Source organism: Heloderma suspectum, chromosome 4 (genome assembly GCF_057233095.1).
Source record: "Heloderma suspectum isolate Gila_16-S chromosome 4, 16-S_ref, whole genome shotgun sequence".
Lineage (NCBI taxonomy): Eukaryota > Metazoa > Chordata > Lepidosauria > Squamata > Helodermatidae > Heloderma > Heloderma suspectum.
The window spans coordinates 201,591,196-201,604,933 of record NC_139461.1 but is presented as its reverse complement, the minus strand read 5'-3'; the positions used below and the strand labels follow the sequence as shown (position 1 = coordinate 201,604,933).

At 40.3% G+C, this 13,738-nt stretch overlaps 1 protein-coding gene across 2 annotated transcripts in view; it reads left to right on the top strand.

Moving 5' to 3' along the window:
- The window catches only part of LRRC8B (leucine rich repeat containing 8 VRAC subunit B), a 59,171-nt gene that overhangs the window by 38,902 nt on the left and 6,531 nt on the right, over window positions 1–13,738 (top strand). For both annotated transcript variants that reach the window (XM_084851986.1, XM_084851987.1), the window contains exons 3-4: window positions 8,307–8,409; window positions 9,535–11,694. In XM_084851986.1, coding sequence (XP_084708112.1) covers window positions 9,559–11,694 — 2,136 coding nt within the window. In that variant the 5' untranslated portion in view covers window positions 8,307–8,409; window positions 9,535–9,558. The remainder of the gene's footprint in view (window positions 1–8,306; window positions 8,410–9,534; window positions 11,695–13,738) is intronic.

Here is a 13,738-nt window from a genome sequence, read left to right as displayed (position 1 = left end):
GAAGCCACACAGTGCATAGGAAGCTGTGTAATGTGGCTTCCGCGGTCTTCTCCCCTCCCCTAGGACTGCCCCCTTTTTGCTGTCTCCGCACTCTGTTTCCAAGGTGTGAGAGAACCATGCCAGCTACAAGGGGGAGGGGGCAGGGAGCGTGATTTCTGGGAACAAGGTTGGACCCCTGGCTCCAACCTCAGTTCCCAGGAAGGAAAAAATCCTATGGCCCTCTAGACCAGTATTAAATCAAAGCCTTGATTTAATACTGAGCAGTGCCTAGGTTATGGCTAGAAATTTTATTGAACTACCTAGGAACAGACTGCAATAACACATTTTCATTTAATTTCAGTAGAGATTAACTCTCAAAAATAAGGGGTTACTTAAAAGGAAATTGGAGGGGACAGTCAAGAGGGTCAAAAGCCCTCAGGAAGTTCTGAGGTTGTTTAAAATCATTATAATAGGGACTCAGATAAAATTATACCACATAATAGAAAGGACATGAGCATGGATATGAAGATACCAGAATGATTAAATAAACATCAAGGAGTCCTGAAAGACAAGGTGGCTTCCTTTAAAAAAAAATGCAAGACTTACCAAATGAAGAAAATAAAAGAGCAAATACTTTGGCTAAGGCAAGCAAAGAACAAATCTGAGGAGCAAGTAAATATAAAACACTACTAATGTAGGAATAGGAAGAAATTAGAGAGATGGTATGGCTTTAGATGACTGTGCTATTAAAGGAGTACTGAAAGAAGACTGGAGACTGTAGGAAAGAAAAAATGTTTTTTTATCAGGCTTTTCTGTGGATGCTTGTTGAAGATATACCTTCATCCAAACCTTAATTTTCAAGAAAGGCATCTGAGGAGCTGTGTCAAATAGAAGTATCAAAGCTCGTTGACAACAGTCTCGCTTATATCATGTCTCTATATCTGGATATCTTCTTGTCTGTGTGCTAAAACTATATCAAAATTAAAGTCTCATGCAGAGTAAGGAATATTGGTACAAACACTGAGATTAAAACATGTCCATGCATTGTATAACTATTTTAATTTTCACCAGGATTTAAGAGATGCTGTTTTAGCTACTAAAATTTAGTAGATGAAGGAATGCTAAATACCATTCTGGCTCATTGATTATCCATAGCTCTGTTGCATTCCCCACAAAAAGGAGCAGAATTAATATGTAAACGAGGAAGATAATTTACTTTGACTAACTTGTATTCAAAGGGTTTTTTAAGTTTGTAACAAGCAATCTGATTTTTATGGCAAACTTCCTAAAGATCTTGAAAAGAATATTAGGCTGAAAATTCTGTACTGTGTGGCTGAAACAATTCACTTTCCAGATAACTTTTAATGTTCTGGTGTTGGGAACCACATGTTTACTGTAACATGTAAATCCAAGTTTACTGTGTGTGTCATCAAAAACAGATGTACTTATGCAACACTGCTAATTTCTGTAATAATAGGCATAAAATACATCCAAGATGTTCTAGCTTTATGGAATGTGTTGTTGATGGAGATTCAGTCATGGATCAGCTAATGCTTGCCAAAGCCTTTCATATAAGGCTGGCTGAGGTGACGGCTGCTTTCTAAAATAGTGAAGCTGTTAAGAACACTGAAGGATGAACAAGATATCTAAGCTGAAGAATTTCAAGTTCAGAAAGTCTTGGAAAGTAAGATCTTGATTATGTTGTTTAGGAACACAAATATTTCCAGGAGTATAATTGCTCCTTTTACTTGCCTTAAGGACTTCAAGAGACTGGAATATCCTCTAACTGCACCCTTTATGGTTATTTTACTAACAGAATGTAACTTTATGTTATAACTGCTTTACCTTCTCTGCAACCCTTTGTGCTAGTTTAGGGTATGGTTTAATCATCTGGCCATGTAATGCGGTTACAAAAGAGAGCTTTGACCTCAAATTCAGTCAGGATCCTAAGCATTAAATTACTTCTCTGTAGAAAGGTTTTGGGGTTGTTGGGGTGGCTTTTTTTTTTAGAGGATAACGCTGTAATTAAATTTGTTTCTCTGTAGTTCCTTAATACTTTCCCCCGCTATTGGGCCTGTGACATACGTAAAATAGGCTCATCAACTGAAGGTCTAAATTGTTCAAATTTAAACCCTACCTCATCTCAAGGTATATTATGTAATACGAAGAACCTGTAAGCTCATAATCTACATCATACACATTTAATAACCCTTGTGGTTGTCTATCGTCAAATAAGGCTTTGGCACTGAGATACAATCCACAGATATTTGGGGCAATGTGTACAATGTTCCCTCTCTACTATTCTCCATATTCTCCCATATGCAGGCAGATTGAAGCTCCAAACGTGTGTACGTCTGTCCTAAGGCTTAGTTACTGGCAGTAAGGGCTTTAAGCTAAAATGTGCTGGTATTTTTGGCTCACTCCTTATGCCCAACTCCCTTTTGCCTTTGGTCCTACCCACCACTGGAATGCAGCCCCTGAGAACTTCTCCAAAATGGAATTCAACCCTTGGGCTGAAAGAGGTTCTGCTTCCCTGCTATATATAGATGACCAAACTTTATGTAGCTTTGATAGCATATTTCAGTGATCTACGAACAATGCCACTCAGCCCTAAGCAAGAGCTGCCAACAACTTTGTGGTATGAAGAGGCCTGTCATCACGTACTCTACTCCTCATGTATGCAATGAATTATTATTGAAGAGAACAATGTCCTGTCCTGATAGTGTTCTTTGTTTTCTGGAACTTCGATTACAAATGCACTTTATATAAGATTTCCTCTTGAATTAACTGTTGTGAGGATATGTACAATGCCTTCATTTAATGAATGACAAGTAGGAATGTTAACCTCGTTACTGGCCTGACTGCAAAGCCTGTTACTCAGATTCTAGAACGTGACTTGGGAACATGTCATGACTTTGTACTTCGACTGGCTACTATGCAAAAACCAACAAAGCTACCTTTTACTGTGCCTGGCTTCCCTAGTATTTCCTTTTATTTGGGATTTTTGTTTTTAAATTTTATCATAGGTTGTGCATTTTCCCAGTGTGCATACTTGGAAGAATATATTCTCTCTACAAACTCTTTCCCATTGAATGGCAGCCTCTTAGAACCTTTATCTGGGGGCAGGATATTGATGTGTTAAATGAATATTGCTAAAGATAAATCTTTACCGAGGGTGGGAGCTAAACCAGAAGGCTTCTTGAATATGTGTAAACACCTGTTTTCTGTTAAATTTGTCATGTCTTACCACTTCAGGAAATTTGCTTCAGGAAATTTAGACATCCAGGAGACTTTAAATAAATAAGAAAACCTAAACTTGTCAACCATACTTCTGATTTCATTTAAATTGGTCATTGATTATATATTGATTATATATACAGTTCTTTCTTGTTGCTTAGCTCCTCAACCTCTAACAAAAAATAGACTAATGACAATCCAAGGCTTCTGCTCATGAAACGCATATGCCTTGTCTCCACTTTGTTTTTAGAGACACAGGATGAGGCAGCTGAGAAATTAATAGGTTTCTGTTTTATTTAACTGCCTAGATACTAACCAAAGTGGCAGAACAAAATAGTACATTTTAAATAGAGAAAAGTGTTAAGACTGAGTGTAACTAGATTCTTACTGGTGTTTCCAAAAGTCACAGATTTTATTTCTTAAACTTCTATGTTTTTCCACATTTAGCACCCAATGTGGCTTCCAAAAATATAAAAAACCCCAAAGTAATAACAGTTAAATAAAAATATTAAAAATACATAATAAAATAGCAGATAAAACAATCCAATAAAATAGAACAATAAAACATAGCAAAGCAGCCAGTTAAAAGTTCCACGAGGCAAGAAAAAAAGAGCCCTCAATTCATAGGCCAAAGGCTACTTAAATAAACAGGTATTTGGTTTTTGGTGGAATGTCATCAGCAAAGGGGCTAGACTCTCTTCCCTCGGAAGAGAATTCTAGAGACTAGAGAACAGAGCCTCTGAGCAGGCCTCTCTCAAGTCCCCACAAGACAAGCCTCAGATGCTGGTGGGACAGAGAGAAGGGCCTCCCCAGAAGATATTAAAGGTGATCTCTCAGGTACCTTGGTCCTAAGCCTTTTAGGGCTTTATTGGTCATAACTAGCATTTCTTTTTCCTTCCTGCAAACAACATGGGTATAGGATTGCACCTTAAGGATCACCAAAATACCCAGTATAACTAGATTGGGATCAATTTAGGTTCTCCAAAGCCTAAATTTAGCTCATCTTGGCAATTGGATTAGAATACTTTGAAAAGCCTTTATGGCTTTCATGAGCTGAAAGCTATTTGGAAGCAGTTCTGAACTATCAAATGCACTGCATGTTAAATTGCATTAAAGCTGATTATTCAGTGAGTTTTATATAAATCTCTAGAGCTGAACAAAATCAGAAGGTTAACATTTCTTGAACCAAAGTGTTCAAGAGGGTATTCTCTTTTAACATTATTTCGTTTCTCTTAATGCTGATCTTGAAGCAAGATCTGGATCCAGTCAACAGTACCATGTGACTAGCTCTTTGTGGCCAGCGAGGCTTTCGATTTGCCTTTTTCATACAGCGCTCTACTGTTCTGCATGCAAACTGCTTTTGAAGATAATTTGTTTCTAAGCACTTCGTGATACAGCATTGGCGGGATTGGGGAGTAGGAGGTGGGTTGCTTTTCTTGTCTTCAAATGAGCAAGAGATTCTAAAATGTACATAAATAAAATCCCAATGGCCTTTTTTCAGTTTGGAGGCCACAATTTTAGAAGTCTGTTCTCTGGGCTGTTATTGCTCCCATTTCACCAGGCCACTATCAGCTTCCTGAAAGCTTGCTGAGGCTGAAAATCCTCTCTCTCTGTGGAAGAGTGAACAAATGAGCATTATCCAGCCACATCCCTAAATTCTGTCCCACACTGTGTCAAGATAATGCAAAACCTGTTGGAAATAGCATGGTGGTACAGCTAGGTATCAGTTTGCACCTCCAATCTCCCTCCACACTTAACATTTTGCAGAGAATCTTCTTGCTGACTGGGACTCTTCCTCTGCTAGCCTTCAGATGGCAGCAGTGGGATGAGGGAGAGGATGGAAGATGACAGTATCCTAGGTATTCATAAACATAACAAGCTATGCACTCTCTGATTGCCAAGTGGAGTCAAGGGTCCTCGATGGCACCTTTCCGCCATGACTGCTGTTGTAGTTTTCCTATTAATCATGTTTGTTAAAACATGAAACTTACTAGAAAAAATAAATACAATCTTTTGTGCCAGTACTAAAGCTTTTCATAATAACCCGATGAATAATATTCCTGTTTTAGAACATACAGAGTGGCCCAAAAGTAGGTAAACAGTATAGTTTATTTGCATTTTATTACATTGTTTATTACATTTACATTTGTTTAACACTGTTTAATCTCATAAGTGCTCGAAATGTATTCCATCAACGTTGCAACATTCCTCGAACCTGTCCAGAACACTGTGACACACAGTATGACACAAATTCCGGTTCAATGTCCATAAATGCTTCCAAGATGAACTCTTTTAATTCATCCACTGTCCAGGGATTCCTCTCAAAAACCTTATTTTTTACTTTGTTGTTGTTTATTCGTTCAGTCGCTTCCGACTCTTCGTGACTTCATGGACCAGCCCACACCAGAGCTTCCTGTGGTGCTCCCCCAAGGTCGAGTCCGTCACCTCCAGAATATCATCCATCCATCTTGCCCTTGGTCGGCCCCTGTTCCTTTTGCCTTCCACTTTCCCTAGCATCAGCATCTTCTCCAAGGTATCCTGTCTTCTCATGATGTGGCCAAAGTACTTCAGTTTTGCCTTTAATATCGTTCCCTCAAGCGAGCAGTCTGGCTTTATTTCCTGGAGTATGGACTGCTTTGATCTTCTTGCAGTCCTAGGCACTCTCAGAATTTTCCTCCAGCACCACAGTTCAAAAGCATCTATCTTCCTTCGCTCAGCCTTCCTTATGGTCCAGCTCTCGCAGCCATAGGTTACTACAGGGAATACCATTGCTTTAACTATGCGGACCTTTGTTGTCAGTGTGATGTCTCTGCTCTTAACTATTTTATCAAGATTTGTCATTGCTGTCCTCCCAAGAAGTAAACGTTTTCTGATTCCCTGGCTACCCCCAAAAAGAAGTCCATTGGTGTTAAGGGTGAACGTGGCGGCCATTCAATGCTGCCACGTCGTTCAATCCAATGCTGTGGGAAGGTGTTGTCAAGATAGTCCCTTACTGCAAAAGCATAATGAGGAGGTGCCCCATCTTGTTGGAAGAGCAGTTCGGCGAAGTTAGCCCTGGTTCTGAATTGTGGCACATACCACTCTGTATGTTTAGGTAATTCTTACTATCCACAGTTGTATCGAAGAAAACCGGTACTACAACACTTCGCTGGACAGTGCACCTCACCCTCTGACACCTGGCTGGTTCAGTTGAGATGTGATAGTCAAATGAGGATTTTCATCTGCCCAATACACACAGTTATGCCTGTTCACATGGCCTGACAACTTGAAAGAAGCCTCATCTGACCAGATCTTATCAAGAAGGTCTGGTTCGTTAGAGATTTGGTTACGCATCATCTCACAGAATTGCAACCAACAGTCTGGGTCGTCCTCCAGAAGACCATGTAACAGTCTTGGACGGTACGGCTTCAATTTCAATTTACGCATTACGCGTTGCAGGGACGTTCTAGGTACGGATAGCTGCTTAGACGCACGTCATGTGGACTTTTTCGGACTGTTCACAAATGTCAGAGCAACTCTCATCTCATTTTCCTCTGTCATAGACGTCCTAGGATGTCCAGATTTTGGTGTATTAGCCACTGTACCTGTTGCTTCAATTTATCTCTAAGATGATAAATTCTCAGATGTGTTGGTGGAGGAGTGTCGGATGCTTCTGTGCGCACCCGCTTGGCATTTTCAGTCTTCCAGTACTGCTCTAGAATCCACTTCCCTTGTTCTTGACTCAAGTGTGCTGCCATCATTCACAATATCAGTAAAAAAAATAACTAAACGACTAAACAACCGTATACCTACTTAAGGGCCTCACTCCCCTCACTCTCTACACTTAACTGATTTAACTGTCACTCTCTGTCACTCACTCTTCCCAACTGTCCTTCTGACTCCACCCACACATCTTGTACTCACACATTCTCTCCCCCTCCCATCAACATTCTAAACAACTGTATACCTACTTTGGGCCACCTGGTATTTGGCCTGAGTTGAGAATTCTATATTATCCTGAGCTAAAAGCAAACCTTGTTCTTCAGTGTTTAAGCCTGTTTTATGGAGTATGACCCAACACATGGCATTGACTAGTACAGTAGAGTCCCTGTAGAACTAGTTTACTGAAAATTGCCTCAAGTGGAATGTTTGCGATACACTTTTACCAGAAGTTAAAGTCAGGGATTATGCTTGAGTGTTTAAAAAAAACAAAGCAAGACAACTCTTAAGGCAAAATCTCTGGCTTTATCTCTGTTTTGAGCTGAGATTATCCAGGACTGACAAAGATATTCAGTTCTTAAACGATTAAGCCAACCTAATATAATACAACCAAAATTACAAGTAAGTTTAAAAAGGGCAGGGCAGAGGATTGCTTGAAGAGTTCTCTAGAACTCTTAATACTTTTAAGTGGTGACCTATTTCTGAATCAAATAAATTGGAGCTTGCTAATAATTAGTTTTAGACTCTGTGAAAGCAGTTGCTTTTGACCTGTGGTTATACCCTCTGAACTCAAGTTGGGGCAGTGTTTCTTACAGAGAGCTGTACAGACAATAAATGTACCTAATTAAACCATATGGAAATTGGTTCATGTTGTTCATTTCTTCCTGTGATAGTAAATTGCTTATGAAAATGAACATCTATCGATTCTGGCTAAACATCTGAATATGTTTTACATCAAACTTTATTTGTATAACGGCAGACTAAATAGAATGAGATTAAAGTCAGTAATATGGTGTTCCAGAAATTTTGAACTGAAAATTTTTCTGACGCTCTAAATTACAATCTGATTCAATGTGTTTGGATTATGTGTACTTCTGGTTTTTAGTTCTTCCCCCTCACCCCACTCTACAAATAAATTGGCCCAAGGGTTGTATGAGTGTAATGTTTATATTTATATGCTTCTTAAGGATAGTTGCTGTAATTCACTTTTTTCAACTTTGAAACTGCTCAATTTGTCTGGTATTATATCCATTCATTATGTTACTAATTGATTTTGTGTAACAATGCATTTTTATTAATGGAAGGCTATCTACCCTGCATCACTGAAATTCTAACATTAGCGTTGCTACTTGCAATATATGCAAACTCAATTTGAATCTTTTGTGTTTCAGGATGAAGACAATTGTGAAGATGGCATGCCTAAGGAATTTTAAAAGGTGTAGACCACCTGATTGAAGATGGTGGTTCTGCGTTTTATCCCATTTGATTAGTACAGTAAGTGAAAATGATTATCTACAGTATTTAAGATGCATTTCTATAGCAGGGGTCTGTTAATAAATTTTGAATTTAGGGGATTCAGAAATAATTGTAAGCACATATATCTATACTAACAGCCTAATTCTCTATTCCATATATAACTGAAGTTCAGTTAATATAAGCATCTCTTCGATATGCAGCACCAACATTTCCACCGGGAAGGGGACTATCCAGAGAGCCACTTCTAGGCCCATGTGTAGGTTTATACAGTAGTGCTTCTCACTTTGTTTTTGTGATAACAGCTTCATTTCTGCAATGGAAATAACTTTTGAAGCTCCCTCCAAGTCAGAAGTGCACGGCCTTTTTGGCCCCAAGGGCCTCATCAGGTGTCTGCTGGGATGGTAGGGGTCAGATGTACACATGCACATGCTTGCATGCACAGCTCACCCTTGTGCTGTGGCTTGCTCTCACTCACCCCAGCAGAAACAAATGTTGCTCTTGCAGCAACAGCATTTGTTCCATGTCACAACTTCAAGGTGTTGGAGCCCCTTCCCACCCACTTCAACCCACTTGCCAAAAAGATAGGGGAAAATGCTCTAGGAACAGGCTCTATGGTTCCTGTAGTAGAAGTCAGGGATACTCTAGGAATAAGGTTTCTATGGTAGGAACCATAAAGCCTGTTCCTAGACCTGTTCCCACCCTTTTTTTTGGGGGGTGGCAAATGCTAGGGGGCCACGGGCCACACTTTTTGTACCCCTGCTTAAAGTGAAGAAACATGGAAGTACTGTTCAAAATAGAGAATGCCAGTTCCCTTTCCATGCAGTTTAGAAGAAATAATACAATGCAGGGGGGAAAGGGATAGCGATGGATTCAGATTGTTTAAAACAAACATGCTTCATCCTATTTCCTCATCTGTTGTTCAAACTCTGATTATGCATTCAGTTTATTTCATAACCTTAAGTAATGCCTATCACATTGGTATATTGTGGAATGTATGCATAGCAAGACTCACTGTGAAGATGAATAGTGGATGTAACAATAGTATGTCAAAGATTTCTGTTATGTCTGAAGCCTTAACAAAGTTATCATTTAATGGAATAGAAATTCTACCTCTGATCAGCTGATATGTTGTTTTTTTTCCAGTTGCCACTGTTCCATAAGCAAGTCATGATTACATTAACTGAACTCAGATGTTTAGCAGATGCCCAGTCATCATATCACATCTTGAAACCATGGTGGGATGTCTTCTGCTATTACCTCACCATGATAATGCTGCTTGTTGCTGTTCTTGCTGGGGCTCTCCAGCTCACTCAGACTAGATTGTTATGTTGTCTTCCTTGCAAGCTTGAGTTTGACAATCATTGTGCGGTGCCTTGGGATCTAGTTAAAAGCAACATTAATGTATCCTTCAACTCGGCAACACCAATAATTCGCCCTCTTAGAATCCAGAATTACCTACATCGACAGCAGTATTCTTACATTGATGCTGTATGTTATGAGAGAGAACTTCACTGGTTTGCCAAGTTTTTTCCATACTTAGTGCTTCTCCATACTTTCATTTTTGCAGCTTGCAGTAATTTTTGGCTTTACTACCCCAGCACAAGTTCAAGGTTGGAGCATTTTGTAGCCATACTTCACAAATGTTTTGATTCTCCCTGGACAACACGTGCCCTATCAGAAACAGTTGCTGAACAGTCTGTGAGGACTCTGCCACTCTTCAAATCTAAAACATTTCTTTCCTCCCCAAGCAACTTAACAGAATTGGAGAGCAAACAGCAATCCATGTCCTATTCACAGACTGGACTAGAAACTGCTGGAAGGGAGAGCTCTTCAAACGTTCTAGACAGAAAAGAAGGGGAACAAGCAAAATCAATATTTGAAAAAGTAAAAAGATTCAGGGTGCATGTTGAACAGAAGGACGTCATTTATCGAGTATACCTAAAACAGATTGTGGCCAAGGTCATTGTATTTATATTAATAATGATTTATGTTCCCTATTATTTATCCTTTATTACACTAGAAATTGACTGTATAGTTGATATTCAAGTCTTTACTGGGTACAAGAGATACCAGTGTGTCTATTCATTGGCAGAAATTTTTAAAGTGCTAGCTTCATTTTATGTTATCCTGGTGAGTTTGTATGGCTTGACGTGCACTTACAGTTTGCTATGGATGCTGAGAAGTTCACTCAAACAATATTCTTTTGAGAAGTTGAGGGAGCAAAGTAATTACAGTGATATCCCTGATGTAAAAAATGACTTTGCCTTTATTCTTCACCTAGCAGACCAGTATGATCCTCTGTATTCAAAGAGGTTCTCAATATTCCTCTCTGAGGTGAGTGAAAATAAATTGAAGCAGATCAGTCTAAATAACGAATGGTCTTTAGAGAGACTGAAAAGCAAGCTGGTTCGAAATTCCCAGGAGAAGATGGAACTTCATCTTTTTATGCTTAGTGGTCTTCCAGATGATGTCTTTGAACTCACAGAGATAGAAGTTCTAACCCTAGAACTTATTCCTGAGGTTAAGCTTCCTTCATCTGTAAACCAGCTACCCAATCTCAAGGAGCTGAACATTTATTATTCATCATTAACTGTAGAATTTCCAGCACTGCACTTTCTAGAAGAGAATCTAAAAATCCTGCGTCTAAAATCAGCTGACCTGGGAAAGATTCCACGCTGGGTCTTCTGTCTAAGAAATCTACAGGAATTGTATTTGAATGGATGCTATGTGCAAGAACCCCTAAATGGCCTATACAATGAGGGCTTTCAGGATCTTGTGAATCTGAAAACAATTCACTTAAAGAATAGCCTTTCCCGCATACCTCAGGTGGTTACAGACCAGTTGCCTTCACTACAAAAGTTATCTATTGACAATGAGGGGAAAAAACTGCTAGTGTTGACGAATTTGAAGAAACTGCTAAACCTGAGAACTTTGGAATTGATCAGCTGTGACTTGGAACGCATTCCACATTCTATCTTCAGCCTGAACTATTTGCGTGAAATAGACTTGAAAGAAAATAATCTTCGGACAGTAGAAGAAATCATTAGTTTTCAACACCTTGAGAACCTTTCTAGCCTGAAATTGTGGCACAACAACATCTCATACATCCCAGTGCAGATTGGAACCTTAGCAAACTTGGAGCAGCTCTACTTAAATCACAACAACATTAAAAAAGTCCCGCCACAGCTCTTTCTTTGCAAACAGCTACATTATTTGGACCTTAGTTATAACAAACTAACCTCTATTCCTGATGAGATCCAGTATTTAACAAATCTGCAGTACCTTGCTTTGACAAAGAACCATGTAAGTAGAAGCAGAATATTGGTTTAAAATGAACTTCAGAAAGCTACTCTCCACACCCTTGTCTACTCTTCTTTCCCCTTCTGTGTTTCCACCTGTTCTGATTATATTACTGCAAACAAAACTCAGCTGAGAAGACTAAATGGAGATCTGAACACTTAATTCAGTCTTATTGATTTGTTTGTCTAATGAGTTGTTTTGCTCATTGGCTTGTATCCAATGTTAGTCCAACTTAGAGCAGACTCATTGAAATGAATTGGTCTTAAGTTAGACTAATATTGGATACAACCCATTGAATTAAGGGGCATAGTGTGCACAAGCAATAATGTCAATGCAAACCGAAACGTTATTGATGGTACATAAGTCATCAAAAGTTTTGTGCCAAGGATTGGCATTTGCTCAGCATCAGTTCCAACAGCTTTCCCCAACCTGGTGCCCTCCAAATGTTTTGGGCTAACATTCCCATCAATCCCAGCCAGCATCACAAACGGTTACAGGTGATCAGAGTTGTAGCCCAAAACATCTGGAGGGCACCAGGTTGGGGAAGGCTGGAGTTTGACTATAAGCTTGTTGCCAGTCACCAGAATTTGTTTCTAGTTGCTTACATGAGAATAATATTAACACTGCTGCCAACTGATGTGAAAGCCAAAGTACTGTATAGCAGCGGTCCCCAACTGTTTTGGGACCAGGGACCAGTCTGTGGAAGACAATTTTTCCACAGACCGGGGGTGGGGTGGGGTGGGACCGGGCCGCAGTAGGGGTGTGGGAACCCCCCTTACCTTGGGTCCGTGGGCGGGGTGATCCATCCATCCCCCTCCTGGAATCCTTGCCAGCCCTGGACTCGCCGCGAGGCTGCTAGCCGTCTCCAGCCGGGGGCAAACTTCCGGCCGCTGGGACACAAATGGCGTCCGCATAGTAGACGCCATTTACGTCCTTGTTCTTTGCAGAAGTAGGCTATTACTGTAAAGAACAGGCTCTGGCCAGGGGCCGACTTATGGCCGCAGGGACACAAATGGCGTCTGCATAGCGGACGCCATTTACGTCCCTGTTCTTGGCAGTAATAGGCTATTACTGCAAAGAACAGACTCCGCTACGCGGACGCCATTTGCATCCCAGCGGCCGGACCTCTGCCCCCAGCCGGAGTCTGTTCTTTGCAGTAATAGCCGGCCAGCAGCTCCGCAGACTTGCTGCGGAGCGGAGCTGGCAAGGATTCGGGGGGGGGGGGACGGATCACCTCCCCCCCTCCCCGTGGACCCAAGGTAAGGGGGGGGTTCCCACACCCCTACTGCGGCCCAGTCCCTAACAGCCACGGACCAGTACTGGTCCGCGGCCCAGGGGTTGAGGACCCCTGCTGTATAGGATTTCATACTTGCTTTTATTATTTATTAAATGTATATCCTGCCTTTCCACTAACCGGTGTCTAACAGTAAGATACAGATAAAATAATTTATTTACTTATTTCATTTCTGTACTGCCCAATAGCCGAAGCTCTCTGGGCAGTTTATAAAAATACATCAATAAGAGAAATATCAGCACCCACTGAACTGAAAATACATCAATAAGAGGCTATTACTACTTCAGCAGCAAGCCCGTTTAGACACCAAAATCCTGCCTGAATAAAACAGTGTTAGCTGGCTTGAGCACTATGTTTAATGGAAATGTGGGATATAAATGTTTTATGGACCAGAAAGGTGGATTGATTTTCCATACTGGTGGACCCCTTCTTTACAAGGGTTCCCCAAAAAAGAATTACTGATAGGCTGCCAGCAGTCAAGATGAACCTCCCAACACACCCTAGTCTGTCCAGCTGCTTAGGGACTTTCTGAACCTTCCTTATTCATTCATTCATTCATTCATTCATTATTTCATTTCATTTTTATACTTCCCAATAGCCATAGCTCTCTGAGCAGTTCACAAAATTAAAACCACAAAAATACAACAGAAAATACAAAATGAAATATATTAGACCCCTCCTTTCAATCCAGCCCAGGGGAAAAAAATTAAAGGAAAGTCCTTTGGATTTTCTTGCCCAAAGCCCATAACTCAG